The 17,500-nt window shown below is 37.9% G+C and overlaps 2 protein-coding genes across 2 annotated transcripts in view; both read left to right on the top strand.

The window, feature by feature from the left end:
• Nucleotides 1-5,690: 5,690 nt before the first annotated feature.
• LOC137982553 (transcription factor Sox-14-like) lies at nucleotides 5,691-7,602 on the top strand. The gene has a single exon (XM_068829670.1). The coding sequence runs from the start codon at nucleotides 5,708-5,710 to the stop codon at nucleotides 6,443-6,445; it is 738 nt and encodes a 245-aa protein (XP_068685771.1). The 5' UTR covers nucleotides 5,691-5,707; the 3' UTR covers nucleotides 6,446-7,602.
• Nucleotides 7,603-10,651: 3,049 nt separating this feature from the next.
• Nucleotides 10,652-17,500, top strand: part of LOC137982527 (vacuolar protein sorting-associated protein 37A-like) — a 25,565-nt gene continuing 18,716 nt past the window's right edge. Inside the window, exons 1-5 of the mRNA XM_068829637.1 lie at nucleotides 10,652-10,883; nucleotides 14,111-14,185; nucleotides 14,301-14,382; nucleotides 15,805-15,837; nucleotides 15,947-16,047. Of these exons, the coding sequence (XP_068685738.1) occupies nucleotides 10,774-10,883; nucleotides 14,111-14,185; nucleotides 14,301-14,382; nucleotides 15,805-15,837; nucleotides 15,947-16,047 (401 nt within the window). The 5' untranslated portion in view covers nucleotides 10,652-10,773. The remainder of the gene's footprint in view (nucleotides 10,884-14,110; nucleotides 14,186-14,300; nucleotides 14,383-15,804; nucleotides 15,838-15,946; nucleotides 16,048-17,500) is intronic.

The raw sequence follows: 17,500 nt of genomic DNA, 5'->3' as shown, positions 1-17,500 counted from the left end.
CATTTGAAATTACAAGCGGGGTTTTGAATACAGCTTTCGGTTTTAACGCGTTTTTTTGGGCATTTTATTGTGTGACTCCAACCAAAGATTTTTGCTCTCTGACACTAAGATTGTTGTGTCGCTCGAAATGGTAAATGACTCCATGATTAGTCTCAATTTTAGCCCGGTCACCACCCTTGTGAAGCAGTCTAGCCGACGGCTGGAACCCCAAGACACAAGTATAAACTGATATTTTTCTTCCTTGGAGATGTTTTTCTGAAATGTACAGAATTGTCTCTGTGCCATTTTCATGTCACCTCGGTTAAATTACTTAATCGTGGAATACTACATAAAAAGTCCGGATTGTGAAAGGTAAAATTTTGGATTTGAATACAAAGTAGTGCCTTTATGACAGGGAGTAAACCCAGGATATGTTGTTTTCAATGTTCATAACTCTGTGGGATGCAAAAGAACCCACACACTCCTCGCAAAGAGCAGGGCATGGAATAGCCAGCTTCGGAGGGCCTCGGAGACATTATTAGAGAGCTTTAGATTCTAGTACGAGAACGACTACGAGTACGAGATTTTCTCATAAGACAACAGTAAGCGCGCGCAAACCATCGTCATTTTGGCGGGAAAAACTTGATGCCGTCGTCATTTTAATACAAGGTTTTGCAAAAATGTCGTCGAATCAAAACAAGTCAACAACACGGTAGCAGTTTTGGCTTTTTTCGATGAGCAAAAAGACTCAGTTACCAGCAATAAGAATAGCTGAGCAACCTATACTGCTAACAAAGAGTAAGATTAAGCGTACGGGTTATAAATTTCCTTAGCATTTTCGCTAAAAACGGGCAGTCAAAACTCGTACTCGTTCTCGTCCTCGTCGTAGAATCTAAAGGTCCCTATTAGCTACACCAAGCTACTCTATAATCTGAGGGTAAAGAAAGATAAGATGATGACGACAAAATGACTTTTTCTGCCACAAAGTCAATGTTTCATGCAGATATTCCCGCGAAAGCAACAATTGTCTTGAATCATAAGCTTTTGTATAAATAATAAAAATATGCATTTCGTGAAATCACAAACTTACAAACGTACATCTGGTATATGTTTGGTACTTAACTGAAAAATTATTGTTTGTGATTTGAAAGAGGGTTTTATTAGATTAAAGCTTCTCGAGATGAATGTATATTAACGATGGCGATGCTTACTTCTCCACCTTGTTTTGAATTTTTCTCTTAAAATAATTTATGGTTCGCAGCCAGTTCGTACGTTTTGATATCTTCCAACCTGCCGGGGGAAAAGGCAGATTATACTATATGTAATACCATAGTATGTTCTGAGTTATCCCATTAAAAACGTCGGTCGATCCGTGAAACGAAAAACGTTGTTAAGACTTCAGTGACTTCACTGAGCACCGAGTGTAAAAAAAAAATAGTAAGAAAATAAATGGAATGTCGAGTCGAGAAGCATGCATGGTTGCCTGCAAAGATGAAATTGAACAGTTTTTTCCCCTACAGAAACTGAAGGTATAAGCGAAGGTACTTTTTTTTTTCCTTTTTTCCAGTAAAGCTTTTCTCTTTAATTTGTCATGTCCGCGGCGTAGATTACATACGTCTTGAACAAAGAGACGTTTTTCACTTTGGACATGATTTTTGTTGGAGTCTCTGGCGCCTAAAATCACTTTGGGACAATTAACCGTCTAAGAGTAGAGTCTGTGTCGAGAGTAGAGCTTGCATGGGATTAACAAAGGCGCGCCTGCCGTTTGAAGAGCTTTGCCCTTTAAAAAAACCGAAAGAAATGAAATAACAAGGTATGAGTTGACTCTTAAATGGGGTTAATTTTTTCTTATGTTCACTTGGCAGAAAGTGGATGTAGCAATATGGACCTATACATATCTAGTGTTATGGCAGGAAATTTTGCGTTTTCCGTGTACCATAGCAGGAAGAAAACATTTGAACAATGACCAATCTGAAGAGATATTTTTTCGATGGTGATTCGGAGACTACTCGGAAAGAATCCGAGTCAGTCACCTTTGCAGGAGTCGAACCTTCGACCTTACGATTACTATACTTTGGATGCTCCACCACTGAGCTAAAAGAGGCGCGTTGGAGTGATGTCATGCATTAACAGTGAACAATATGTCCGCCATTTTAAAATATCATTCCATCGCGAAAGAAATTTCAAGTATTATTCCACTGCAATAAAAAACGTTTTCCAAAAAGCACTTTGCAAGAACAACATTGCCAATAGGCCGGCGTTTCCTCTGTTGTTAACCTGAACCTGGACCTAGCAGTGAAAACTGTAATTAATTACCCTGCCTCTTCGGTTTCACTTGTATGTTGAAATCAGGTAGTAGTAAAATAACAAAAGCTTTGTCATTGGTAGAAAAAATATATATTTGTACATCTGTCCATCCATTTTTTGTTTTACCTTTTCCAATAAAGGAACGTAACTTATCACCTTCAATGACAACCTCTTCTCGATCAAAACCCCCACAGATAAAGACTTGTCAATAATGTGTTAAATTTGGCGCTTCGCTATGTATAATCTCAGTTCTCCACCGAGTTTACTCACAAATTATTACCTACTTGATATATCACTTACTAATGAATAAAGCCATAGGCAAGTTGTTTAAAAAGATTTAAGCCAATGCTAATCAGAAACGCCTTCAAGAGTATTTTCACATTTGGCCCATTCTTATCTAAAAAGGCTGTTCACTGGTGTAAGGAAAGTGCCTAAAAAGAGCAGAGATAATTTACGCCGGTATATTGCGATAAAAAAGCGAAAAAAAGGAGAGCAAAGACAGCACAGATTTAAAAAAAAAGCATTTACGAACTTGAAGCAGCTCTTTTCTAGGAAGTATTTTAGTTCAAATGATGGTTGTTAATCTTGGTCTAAGTTTGAAACCCTTTCCTTATCATCGGTAGAATGGGTTCCATGAGGAATTAGGAATCCGTTGATTTCTTCGGTGCATAGCGCTGATATCGATCACGAATTTCAGTATTCGTTGCATTTCAAAGGCGCCTTTAAAATGGTTGGTCTCACAATTTTTACACATTACTTGCCAAGCCTACTGAGCCCAACAAATCGAGCCGCTGTTTTCCGGGAAGTTTTTTCCAGACAGAAATCAACCAAGTGTATTTACAATCATAAGTCAAAAATTAAACAAGATAATAAAAAAGTATGATGTATAAGATGTATTGGACGCAGATGTGAAGTTCTCAGTCATCAAAGATTATTTCATTATATAAAGAAGGCTTTTGAATTCAGAGCCTTTTGTGTTTGATATCAATTCGGTTATCAGCCGTATGATAAGTCGTAGTTTGTGGAGTGTGGAAAATCACACGCCTCGGTGTCCTTTTCCCAGGAAACGAGGGCTCGCTCTTCAACAACAAAAACAAAACAAAAATCAACATCCTTTAGCAAACTTGTGGAAATTTAAAATTTGGCATTTATATCAAAGTTACTGCTGCCCCTTAATCTAACATTGAAACAAAGAACGAAAGGTGCCTTAATAATTGGCGCTTTTACATCTGAGAATGCAAGCATTACGGCAAAACTCTTGCCACAAAGAAAGTTCGAGAAAGTGTTTTTAATCTAAAGATCAAATTTTCTTTTTAAGAGCAATGAAAGTCTGTTTTATGAAGGTCTCCTCAGTAAATCTATTGTTGCCATGGTTTTTATTGCTTTCAGAAACACCTCTGTATTTTCAACAACTTTTTCAAGAATTGGTCGAACCATCACGGATTAAAGTTGGAGTCAATGATCACTGAGCGATGGTTTTCACATCCGCTTAAGAAAATTTTACTTTCCTAAATGAAAACACATAGAGGGAATTGTAAAGGCTAAATTAGTTAGTCTGATATCAATAGTTTACACTTTTAAACGGAGCAAATGTAGATGACGATAACAAACCAATTCATTTCAATAGCAAATAAACATTGGCAAATAACGAAATACAATCCACTTCGGTAGATTCAAAATGTCTCTGAATCGCCGACAATTCTTTTGCATAAGATGGACCCACTACAGTACCGCAGCCAACTCTTTAATTTTATAACAAAATAAGTAGCAAGGGATTTCGACAGCGGGTTTTGTCCTGACGATCAGGCTTTTATTTTCCGGCTAGTTTGTAGATCTCATTTTTGATAAGATATTGCTTAAAATTGAAAATAATTCTAAGCCCCTCAAGATTGATAGTACGGTGTGATTGAAAAGTCATTAAAATAATAACAGCCAAAACAACTCTCCAAACATGCCAAATTTGTGATTCTTTACAACTGAGTGGCTTTGTCGAGCTGTTTGCTTCAATTATTACCTACCTAACTGGCTCTCCCACGTATATTGCAGAAGAATAAACTATTTTTATTTTAGAAAATCTCGCTCGCCAAGGGTAAAGAGTTTAATTTCGATTCTGTTTGTCACAAATATCCCATTAAACAGAGTCGTCCAAGCTTTTTTTTCATGGTAATACTGGAACGGAACCTCAATAACAACGATCTTTCAAGGATTTTCATTCAAGTATTACTATGATAACGAGATGGGTATTGTCCGCAAACAAAAGATTATTAAAGCGAAAGGAAGCTGAACATCTTTCATAAAGGGAACTTATTCTTGAGCCTTATTCAATGCCCCCAGCAGTTAATCAGCTAAGCCATAAGCAAGGAATTGAAAATGCAAACGAACTTTCAACCGTCGATATCTAATAACAAAATAAAGTCAAACATTTCCCGACCAAAAACCATAATTGAATAAATTGTAAAAAAAAAGAAAGAACTTACCACTTATTATTAAATATGAGTGTACAGAATAAAGAATTCATCTAGTTTTATGTTCTTTGAATAATTGGCGGCTGAGAAAGATATCGCCCAAAGTTTAATGTCAAGGGTTAAATACTGCGAGAAAAGAATTTCTTGTTGTGTGTTTGCATGTCAAGATCGCGTCATTGTCGTTAGTCATTTCACGTAGAGACAAAGGCTTTCATAAGCGAAAGGTATTCTTATGCTAAACAAGTGGATAAAAGGCTCAATAATTGATCATTTGTAAGGCAATTCGTCGAAAGAAAATGACAGACCCACAGAACGAATCGGATATTTACTTTTGCTTTACTTTCAATATAAATTAATAATTTCCCAGAGCAAGTTGAATATTAACGCGCTGTTTGCCTAAACTTCTCGCCGGGAGCTATGGAAGTGCGGAATTGAACTTTGAAAAGAAAAACATACTATCTTTTGTTTTTGGCAGTTTCTTCACAAGGGCCGCAAAAAGCATAAAGATATCTAAATTTTGACCTTATTGTTCTAAAACAATAGGACAGCAATTGAGGGCTAGAAAACAAAAGTTGGAGCATTGTACTTTCGCTAAACCAAAATAGAAAATTATTTACAAAATCCAAATATCTCTTTGAAGCAGCAATCAAGGTAATATTTTTAAACATTTCTATGGGACCACTAGGGGAAATTTTCAAATATAACTTCCTCTGTTTTAATTGGATAGCCTTTTCGTAAAACGACATCGTCTGACTACTTTGTGCAAGTGGAATGAAATTCAATTATAAGGCACGCATGCTCCAACGCGCGATCTTTGATCTTTACCGCGCGTAGCAATCAAGATTTTCTTCAGTTTCAACAAGGCACCTCGAAGAACGGAGCTTTTTTTACACTCGACAACCTAGACATTCCTAGGAGCTTAAATATCTGTCAGCAAACGATACTATCAGTTGAAAATGTCGAAACCAACGGAACATGTGAAGCGACCCATGAACGCGTTTATGGTTTGGTCAAGAGAAGAGAGGCGAAAAATTGCTCAGGACAATCCGAAAATGCATAACTCGGAGATAAGTAAACGTCTTGGAGCCGAGTGGAAGAAGTTAACAGAAGTGGAAAAAAAGCCATTTGTTGAGGAAGCAAAACATCTTAGAGCGCAACATATGAAGGAACATCCTGACTACAAATACAGACCAAGACGAAAGCCTAAATCTCTTCTGAAGAAAGTGGACCGTTATCCGTTCACACTGCCTTGTTTGCCAACCACTGATGAACTGCTTAAATGCGCTCCTTCGGGAATGCCCACTACATCTTTTGCGACGGATCCGTATTCCCACAACATATCTAAAGGGCGATCATTTTTGCCCGTATCATCAGCTTATACGTTCGACTCGAGTGCCGACCACTCCATTACTCAATCAAGATATGACCGCGGACTTGAGTTGCCAAGCGCAGTTCGCCCTGAGATGCTAACAGGAGGACCAATTTACCCTCATACACTTTACCCAAGCGCTCCAACGACAAGCTCAGCTTTACTGAACGCCTCTGGAATGCCTGTTATCCCTGGAGGACAACTCAGCCCTCATTCTCACCTTCACGCCGTGCAAGGAGCGAATGGACAGTACACAGTGCCTTGTAACTGCTCTTCTTGGCAAGGCCAAGACGCTCGTAGACCAGTCGCCTATCTACTTCTTTAGCCCAAGTGACTGATTCGATTCGTGAATTTATTTGTCATGATCTACTATTTATGAATAATATAGCAAATAACTGGTGTAAATTATCCTTATCGAGCGGACTAGAATTTTATTATCTCAAGAAAATTCATACAAACTTTTCTCTCAGTTTCTCCATGCATGCCTCTCTGACAGACATTTAATTAAGGACAAACGATCAAATTTTTAACCTCACGGATGGTTGCCCGATTGCAAAGCGGTAGAGTTTGTATGTTATGAAAGTGTGTGAATATTTAAATATTGAAATAATCTTTAGTCGACGTTATTGAAACCAGGGTTAGTGGCTTAAGAGGCGTCAAGTATATTTTTAACTCAATTTTGCTGAAGACAGCGAATCCAAGTCTTTCAATCGTCTATTATGTGTAAGTCTGACGATCACTTGTAATTTGAATTAGACAAAACTAACCCAAAGTTTTCACCGATCTGTCACATTAAAATTAGCATTCAATGTAATTTGCTGTCAACTTTGTTGACCCAGTTGTATTTGACACCGATCTTCAGTGAATCCGTTAGTACATGTAAAAGGAAGTTATCCCACATCGTTCACAAGTCTTTTCTGCCTTGAACACAAAGACAGGAAGACTTCGCTCGCATCTTTTGCGTAAAGTGTCAACGCTGTCTGTGTGGTCTCAAACAGCAAATAGTTTTGGTACTCCTCGCTGCAAAACAATCTTTACTCCTCGAGTATCTGTGCGAGTTGAGGCTAGATTAGCTGGGCACACACAATTTTTGGGCGGAAAACCCTGGCGGGATGCCGCGCGTTTTCACTTGGGGATTGTGTTAGGCTTGGAGGAGAGCCATGCTTTTGTATAATAATTGCACAAACTCCAAACAGATGGCATCCCGCAAGGAAAATGATTTCCTTCAAATGCATCTCTGAACGGAAGCATCTGTAATCTCGTAGCTTCTTAGCAAGTATGACAAAAAAAACTCTCGCTTTTTTTCGATTTAGTTCGATATCCCGTCGTTTGAGTGGAAAACGCAGCTGAGGAGAAAGCTTTACAGGAGCACTATGGTGAATCATTGTAAATCTTGCTTTTGCAAGTTGATAATTATATAAAAGAAACAGAAAGACAAGAGACGGGAATAACAACATAATAAAAAATACATGAGGTGTTGAATGAAATAGATGACATAAATAAATAAATGGACGATCAAGAAGAGATAAAATGAATAACAAAGGTGAATGAATTACAATTGCACTAATACTAATATCTCCATAACAAAGGATTACATCCATCGAACACAATGAATGAATAGAACCACAATAGCTGGGTCGGTAAATAGGGCAAAGCGAAAATTGAAAGGAACGGCTTTCGGAATAAGCAAGGCAGTGACGAAATGGCTCCAATGGCCATTACATATTTGTAGATGCTTAAAAAGCGCGGCATGATCACAGTTGGTTCAAAGAGGGCACCGCTTAAGGTGTATCTAAACAAACACGGAGGAAAGTGGGGCCAAAAAACGTAATCGCGACTATTCTAGCAATTTCTAGGCCCAATTCTTTTGAAAATAGCAAGAGATTGTGGTTTCTGTCTCCATGGGCTAAAAGTTTAAGCAGAAAGGCCTTAAGGAGTAACGATACAGATCCATTAACAAAATAAAGCAGATGGCTAAGCTGACGGGCTTTTGTAAACTCACTGCGACATTTATAAGGCTTAAAGAGGCTATGCCAAGTGTCAAAAATCAAAGCTTTCAATTATGTCGATTGTATTCTTTTTTCTTTTAACACAGTGGTTGTTTGTAAAAGTAAAATGTGCTCGGCGCGATATGTTTGCCGACTTACCATAAAGTTTGGTTTTGTCCAGAGCGCTAAATTTCACTGCACTAGAGTCTCGAGGGGAAAGTCAATAAGAACACATGACATTAAGAAATAAGGCCCTTTTTGCCTGGGAATGCGTTATTCATATCTCGTAATAACTAAGTCATTATTTGTCAATGTGTCCATTTCGGTACTTGAATCTTAGAGAACATAATCTTTAATTTCACGTGAAAAAGATATCTTTCAATCGATCAATGATGTTTGCGGATCACCAGGTTTTGGTTAAAAACGCGCTTTATTTATGAAACCTCTTAAGATTATCGAAGACATGTTTTGTATCTTCTACAGGGTTAGGAAGTGCGAAAGACAAATATCAGTCATGAGGCGCCACTTATCTCGGTTTCTCGTTTTCTTTCTTTCTTTTAAACTTCGTTTTGTACATATTCTCTGATTGTCATACTCCCATCGCAGAAAACACCTGATATCGGTTTGATCAGACTTTGCTTAAATTACACCATTAGGTTCGGTAGCCTGTTTTACTTGTATTTAATTTTCGAAAAATACGAGAAGGGCTTAGTGAAAACGAGGGAAAATAGCTTTGATTGTCTTTCAATAGCCAGCCACCTGAATTATCAGCATTTATAAGGTGATGTAAAGTGTAAAAGCGTATGTGAGCTTTCCACGGTCCTTATCATTGAGAGATGGTTCTTCGTTTAGTTTGTCTCTAATCGCAGGGGGGAAAAAAGGTAAGACTTTCTTCCGACTGATGGGGTATAAAGTGCTGATTTAAATTAATCATCGCAATTGAAAAATACAGAAACGATGAATCCAAGATGAAAAGCTGGTTGTTACAGCCCGAGGAAATGCACCGCAGTGTATGTGAACATGGCCGTCTGTGCCTCTGTTGTGTGATGATGATTGAGAAGTACAGTTGTATTGAATTTTGTCTGATAAGGTTCCCTAGGTGAAAAAAACACCATGCAATAGTCAAACCTCCTATAGCGATTCCAATTATCTATCAAAGAAACAAAGACACCAAACACAGGTTTAAGTTTTCCAAAACTATTACAATTACTCTGTTGTATTGAATGCGATGACAAAAGAATTTGAAAGCAAAGAGCCTCCATTGATTAGTTATAAATGTGATATAAAGAAGCCGCAAAAAGTGTTGAAGCCAAATAAGTCATTATTACAAAATAAAAGCTTGATAAAGACTTGCTTATACTAAACATATTTCGAATTATTTATTAATGTAAATGTTTAAACTAAAATAAAGAGTCTTATTAAGATCGTTCTGGAACAGACTGAACGGTTTTGTTAAAGAAGCTTTCTTTAGAACTACAGTAAATATTTCTCTTGGAACATTTAAAGGATTTCTCAATGGATCCGTCTTTTGTCTGCTTCTCGTTCAACGCAGTTGAAAAACTTTATTCTTAATTTACGCTCAAATCTTTATTTATATTTACCTTGGCTATTGTGCAAAACTGCGTTTGTGAGAAAGATAAAAATTAGTAATGAGGGAAGAGGGAGGGGGGAGTGACAAACGTCGGAACGCATAAAATTTCTAGTTAAGTAAAAAAAAGAAAAACGGCAAAAAGGAAAAGTAGAAATGTTGCGCCGTTACATCTATCAAGTTAATTTTTTTTGCCCAAAATATTCTGTTTTTGTGGTCTTGAAGATACGACGTCTACTTTGTCGTAAGCAGTATGATCGACGCAGTTTTAATCTTGACGATCAGCATTCGTTCTGTTACTTATATCAAATATTTTATATCCAAAACGCGACTGAGATACTTAGCATAGGAACACGAGAGCATTTCGAGATTTACGAGGATGAGTAATGTTTTCAAACTTCTCAAATTTATGCCGAGGACAATTTGAAAACTTTTAAAACATCACGAGTGACCATAAATTACGAAATGCAAGAGCAAGTTCGTACGATTTTTCTACTTATTATATACACCAAAGAATCACTCCATCGCTTTGTTTCCACTCCAACTTCCGTAATGCACTCTATATCCTCTTTTGCACTCCATTTATGTATTAGTCATTGACCAATCAGAAACGCGATATTCGTTGAGTATATATTTTATAAGTGGGGATATTTCATTAATGTAACACGGCCAAACCCCAAGCTATCACTTTGACGAATCAAAACACGCAAAAGCGCGACTGAAAGCAATTAGAAAGTGAAGCCACTACCGTACAACTTGCTGAAAGCGCGGGGAAAGAAGCGCTTGATTCATCTCGGATTTCTTCCAGATAATAAAAAAAGAAAAAGCACAAGATGTGTTTTTAAGAAATCATTTAATAGAGCAAAGGCAAGTGCCTGATTACTCCCGATAATTGATTGAAAAGACGATAGAAAAACCTTTTTCATCGACCGGACACTCTTCATTAGCTTGAGCCCACGAATGCAGGTGACAGCGGAATTTACCATTATATCATGAATTATATTTAGTCCAATATGGCGGACGAACTAAGATAGATTTGCCAGCGTTGTGTTCGTTTTCTGTCGCATTTTGGGAAGGATGAGTTGGATATTTGGATCATCAAAGGCATCGAAATCACAGCTACCACCCACAACAGCCTTACAACAGCAGAAGATTAAACAAATTGATTCACTACGCACGTTTCACAAGTAAGCTTGGTTGGAATGAAGCGTTGAGATCGCAAGGTCTCTTGAATGCAGTCCTTTGACTGGATTGCTCGTAGATCTGAAGTTGATCGTTTATGCCTAGCGCATGGTTTTGCACTAATCTGGGTAGTTTTTAAACGTTCGTCAAGGGAATTTTCACTGCTAAATGTGAATATGTTCAGATGACTCATTTTCGAGGTTGCTTGACTGCAGGTACCGGAGCGGCAGGTTAGTTTTGCAGGTTGCAGGTTGCAGGTTGCAGGTTGAAATTTACTGTGGTTACTGTTACATGAATAGCTAACCTTAGGCCTAATTAGGCCTAAAAACGTTTCTTTAGGCCTCCTTAGGCCTAAAAACGTTTCTTTTCGGCCTAATTAGGCCTAAGGTTAGCTATTCATGTAACAGTCACAGTAAATTTCAACTGCAAACCTGCAACCTGCAACCTGCAAAACTAACCTGCCGGTACCGGAGGAGAGATAAAACCAAAAGAAACAAAAGACAGGAAAAAAAAAAGAACTCCAAATAAAGGCTAATCCCAAGTGACCAAAAATACAATGCATTCCAGTACCTGCAGAAAGCAACAGGTTTAAAGTACAGGTCACTTGTTACAAAACCTTTACTAATTCTAAACTTAGGCCTCATTAAAATCGCTGTGGCCTGTGTTTTAAACGTGGGCCCGGTTTTTCGAAAGCTGATTAACTTAATACAGGATAAGCGTAAACTTTTGTTTCGTGTTTTCAACTTTTTGGTGAAAGTTTTGTTTGCTTATTTTTGTTTTTCAAGCTTGACTTGTCCTATGTATAGTTTTGCCGAGAATATCCGCATTGAACAGCATTTGGGAGGAGAGAAATAAACTCCTTGGTTAATTTTGATGTAGCCTGCTCGCAGGCGGTTGGGTCTGGGTCTGGGTTGGGTTGAGGGTCGTCCCGACCCTCAACCCGGTCCAGACCCAGCCGTGCGAATCCAAGATGGCGGCCTCATTACGAATTCCAGTTTCTTCGACCATCCAACTGCCTGCGAGCAGGCTAATTTTGATGCTGGGATTAGTGTTAATCGCCTTTTGAACAACCGGGCCTTGCTGTTTAAAGGGGCAGTGTCACGCTATTTCAGTGAAACCTCCACACACTAAAATACGTCTTTGCATCAATCAGGACCAAAAAAAAATGGTGTAGTTTTGTTGCCAAAAACAACTGAAGTGCACTGAAGCAATTCTTTGTTATTTCCATCCATGGATGAAGAGTATGGGAATGGATCGAAACTTGAAAAAACTTGCCAGTTTTTTTTCAAATTTTTGAGATGGCTTCCGCAGAAAGTCGGCGAAAATCAAATACAAATAGCTCTTTGTGCAATAAGTATATTTCATATCTTGCCAGTGGGTTCTCAGGAATGTTGTATGTGTGAGCTAAGGTACTAATTTAGATTTTTTTTCCTAATTTTGACCTACAAACTGCAAATTTAGCAATGACAGTGCCCCTTTAAGCATCCAAAATACTCTCCTTCCTGTTCTCTTTTGGAACACAAACTATTACTTTAACTCTGCTCCTCAAGTAAAGATAATCAACTGAATTTACTCCAACCTATTAATAACGCTAACAAATAACCCGATCAATGTTGTTGAACAATTTTGATCGCTTTTTAGGCCTGTGGCCTTTGTGTGTACTGCCTAAGCAAATGTCTTTGACTCATCAATGCACTTGATCAGCCCTGGCTTGCCTGGTGTTTCTAAAACGAGGGTAAGGGTAAGACCAAGGGTCAGGGTAAGGGTAAGGATACGAATACAAAAAGTATCCTAAACATGCATAAAAGCTAACCTTAGGCCTAATTAGGCCTAAGCAAAAGTTTAAGGTTAGCTTTTATGCATTTTTAGGACACTTTCTGTATTCGTATCCTTACCCTTACTGTGACCCTTGGTCTTACCCTTACCCTCGTTTTAGCAACGCCGCTGGCTTGCCAGAGGGAGAGCACAAGGAAAAAAAATTGATTGATTTGTTTTCCTCATTGCTTGAATGTTGAATGTTAAATTGCTTTGTGAGTCAAGTACTGCACAATAAAAGACTATTTATTGTACATCATTGACATCAATTACTGGTGTCTGTAGGTGCTGGAAGTCTGATATTAACCTAGTCTATGTACCTGGTGGGATGTGTTATTGCTGGATAGAATTTCCCCACCAGCTACAGCTTTTTGGCAATTTTCTTAAATGTCAGTGAAATTATTACTTTGTTCAAAGAACAAAGTATAGGGTCCGACTCTGTATTTTGACTTGAAGTTTGGGCTTTCTTTTTTTTTTTTTGGGATCACGATTTGGCTGCTCATTCGTAAGATTTCCTTGCCTTATAGAAGGCAGCCCAAGTAAGATTTGAACTTGGACTATGCAACAGATTAATAGGGAAATATGTGTTAAAGAATTGTGTGCATGACCGGATGACTAGGTAACACATCTTACCAGCTAATTACCTAATTTTATAAATTTCGTGGTAAATTTGTTAAGTACATGTAAAAGTATTAAATGTTATGAATGCCATTGTAGAAACTTGTAAGGCATCTGTTTACTGGTTTTGATTGGAGTCAAGGTCCTTAACAATTTGTGAACAAGCACTCTACGATTGCACTTAACCATATGGTTGGGTCAAGGAATGTGGACTTAGAACTTCGGGTTACTGAATTGAACTGGATATTGACCAAGATATTGTAACATAAATAAAATCACAGAAAAACTGTGATCTTTAAAGGAAATCAGCTAAAATGAAGTGTAGGCTACCCATAGCCCCTTGTTCTACATGTACAAAGAAAGGAATTTTCCCTGTTCTTATGGCAGTTTCCCATGAACCTTTGACATTTTAATTATCTTGTGTAATAGACCACTTTCGATATATTAAAATTCAGCTTGGCAGCAAGGCCCAGAGGACACAAACAAAGGAAACTTTAGGAACGTGTTTATTCATTTCTTTTGTTTGTATCCTCTAAGCCTCACTATCAAGCTGAATTTTAATATATCAATAGTGTGGTTGTATTTTTTAAAATATTATATCGAAAATTCCTTTGAACAAAGTGTAGGCTACTCATAGCCTCTTGTTCTACATGTACAAAGAAAGGAAGTTTAAATTGTGATGTCACCACAAGTTTCCCTGTTTCCATGGCAGTTTCCCAACCTTTGACATTTTAATAATCTTGTGTAATTGTTCGCGACTAATAATAATTTATTTATTGTTTTCTTCTTCAACTTGTAGTATCACAGAGGTGCAAAGAGATGTTGAATACAGAGTCACTTTCAATACAGGGAATGCAACTGTTTTTCTCAACATGTATGAACCATACATTTCACAGTCCTGAGTAGTGTGAATCTTTCATCTTTATGCAGTGCAATACATATGTACAATGTTCACTTTTCAAACAAATTCCCTTTGACTACTTTAACAGAACACTACCACCACAGTTTCCAAATGAGAGGCCCGTGGTTAAAGCAGCCCCACCAATGCTACATCCTTGGGTGAATGATCAGGTATGATCCTTGTTTGACTTCAGAGACAAACTAAATACATGTAATTTATTTAATTATTATACGGTACTGAGAAGAGGGTTAGAGAGATAGATATATATTTTGTTAAAAATACTCCATGGCAGCCCAAAGGCTGGATTACGGAACTATGTACAATGATGTAAAAATAAATAAATAAATAAAAGAATAAAAATAATAAAATAAAATTATATATATGTATACATGACTTATCATAATAACATTTAAAATGTTATTAAAATACAATGATGTACCGTCTGAGCATGACATTTGGATAACTTTGGGGTGTATTTTCTTGCGTTATGTATGTACAATAAAACTAGACTGGTATCTACTAGTTTTACACACTGGCACCATGAAATGTTGCTTAGATCTTAAAGAAATTGTAGTCTTGTTGCATGCTGGTAGTAGCTCGTTAAGCTTATGTGCCTTATTGCTAACAATGTCGTCTAAGAGACTTTTGGTAAGTGCTTGTTGTCTCGAGTGCAGAGTAGTCAGTCCAGATCTCACAAGTGCCTATGAGTAATCTAAATAGGGGTAAATAATCCTCAAAGCGTGTTTCTGGAGTTGCTCAAGCTCATTAGAAAGGTAGGCGGGCAGGCTATTATGAAAAACCTGGCACGTGTATTCAGCCACGGGATGGATGCATGTCATATAAAAACATAAAAGTTCGCCAGGATCCGCACTTAAACTGCAAAAGTAAATACAGTTTGGAGGTAACCTTTCTTACAACACTTAATACAGTCAAAACAACTCAAGCGTTCCTCTGATGAGCAGATTAATAAGTTCATCATTGCAAAATTTCAGGGGCACCCCAGGTCCCTGCCTCTTAAACGTACCTGGAATATAGCCATTCAGACTTCAAATATGTTCAGAATGCCCCAAATTTAATAGATGAATGCATATTTCAAGAAGCGTCAGGAAGTGTTTCCTTGCTCTCAGACGCTCTATGACGCCTCCAATCGTCTGGCATTAGACAGAGTAAAATCTATTGTGTCACCCTCAGGGAGTCAATGGGTTTATGGGAACATACATGTAGGCTTTGACCGGGTTTAACGGACTCACACTCAAACACAATGGTGTAGCTGCGAAGGGGGAGGGGGGGGGGGGGGTCCTCTAGGGAATCTGAAGGGTAAAAGCTAGACTTGAAACTAATGGGTTGTCATGCATGTACTCTCTCAGATGTCGCTGTCAGATATAACTGTCTTGTCTAGTAAGGTGTTGAGTTTTGATGAGATTTTGAAGATCCTGTAGGGATGTTAGGGAGTGTACAGGTTGTTTGAGTTTAGACTTGCTAATAAATGGCTCTTTGTGAGGAGTATCAAAATTGTGAGTGATTTCAAAATGACTACTACAGCTGTACCTTTTTCTAAAATACACTTTAATTATTGTTTTCTTTGAGTTTAGATGGTTGTTGTTGGCTGTCATGCAATTAACAGCGTAAGTTAGTTCTTATTTTTGTATAAATTTCTTGTTGCTTATTTGTTTGTGTTGTCATTAAACACATGTATGAAAAATTTTCCAGGCATCCACTTTGCTTTTTCTTTAGTTTTACATGCACTCCAATCTGGGCCGAGCGGTCATGGACATTGTCAAAGAGTTCTCTGAACACCCACCCCAGTTGCTTGGCTCGCAGACATCTCAACCACCGTAAGTTTAAATTATGGCAAATAATTACCAGTAATTTTGCTGATATTAAAATTCAAAGGGCAGATTCTAACATTCTACATGCAAAGAAAGTTTCTCTGGTGGTCTCTTCATCAAAGAGTCTGGGCTATCGATGTAATTTGGGTTTCAGCACCAGGTAAGGTCTTCGTCCCCCTCTGGCCACACACCCCCTCCCCCCTCCTCCCAGGAAATGAATAAAACATTGTACAATGTACCTGTATTGTTTTATGACTCTGGAATTCCTCGATAAAAAGGAAAAAAGAATTTCTCTCTTCTTTTAGTACCGGTACTTCCATCAGGGTCAAACATAATACCTGAGTACACATGCAATTTTTGTTGCAAGGAAATATTGTATCAGGTTACATGTTGAATGCAATAATTATGGTAAATCATACATGTTGTTGGGACAAAATTAATCATTGTTGCATGTGTGAAAAGGGGCCTTTATGGGATACATGTAGATTACACAATTTATGACAATTTGTACTCTTGTGATATAACAATTATTAGAGTCGAACCTCCACTAACGGACACCTCCTGTAAGCAGAAACCTCCCGAATGCAGACACGAAACCGTGTTCCCGGCGATTTCTCCTCTAAAACACTGCATATTTAACCTTCCATAAGCGGACATCTCTCGTAAGCTGGCACGGACAGCTACATGTATTCAGGGTTCACAGGGTCTAAAATATCCTCCCGTAAGAGGACAGTAAGAAATATCAAGAAAATTTCTAATGAATTGGGTTTGATTTTAATGGTTTAATCCTATGTCCTATACAAAGCATAGTTATTTTGATTACAATTAGCATTTGTTCATTAGGGTATATCAAAGTTTTCCTTTTTAAACTTTTGTTCAAGCCAGTAGCATGAAATTTGTCTCCTTGAAATTTCAACTCGCAAGGCACTTCCATACCATATCCTGCTCCTCTGTTTATCTGCTTTCCCGTAATATGAACCTTTCCCGAGTTAGACGCACTCTTCAGGAACTTCGTCACCCAGTCTCAAACATATTCTAATGAAAAAATGGCATCTAGGACAAAATCAGCCCTTACTAAGAGAAATCTTTAAAAACCGTCCTGTAATTTCATATAGAAAAGGGAAGTCTTTGAAACATCTACTTGTTAGAGCAAAGCTCTGAGGTCTTTGAATTTCCTATATTGACCAATTAGAGTCGTGTTTGGCCTGTCTACACCTTGAAACACAATTACAAGTTGTCTTAATTACATGCTTTAAAAGGCTTGTTGTGGTGTATCATATGCCCTCCATTGTCCTTTTTTTTTCAGCCTCCCATAAGTGGACACCTCGCGTAAGCAGACAGTTACCCTTGGTCCAGAGGGTGTCCGCTTACAGAAGGCTCGACTGTATTGTGTTTCTTTCTGTAAGATCTTTACAGTTAAATATGGTTTCTTAGAGTTGTGCTTGTGGATCAGTAACAG

The sequence above is a fragment of the Montipora foliosa genome, chromosome 13, assembly GCF_036669935.1.
Source record: "Montipora foliosa isolate CH-2021 chromosome 13, ASM3666993v2, whole genome shotgun sequence".
In the NCBI taxonomy this organism is placed as follows: Eukaryota; Metazoa; Cnidaria; class Anthozoa; order Scleractinia; family Acroporidae; genus Montipora; species Montipora foliosa.
This window is presented reverse-complemented; position numbering and strand designations above follow the sequence as displayed.

What these genes read in the sequence shown, in the direction of transcription:
- LOC137982553 (XM_068829670.1), top strand. Translation starts at nt 5,708, where the DNA reads ATGTCGAAACCAACGGAACATGTGAAGCGACCCATGAACGCGTTTATG.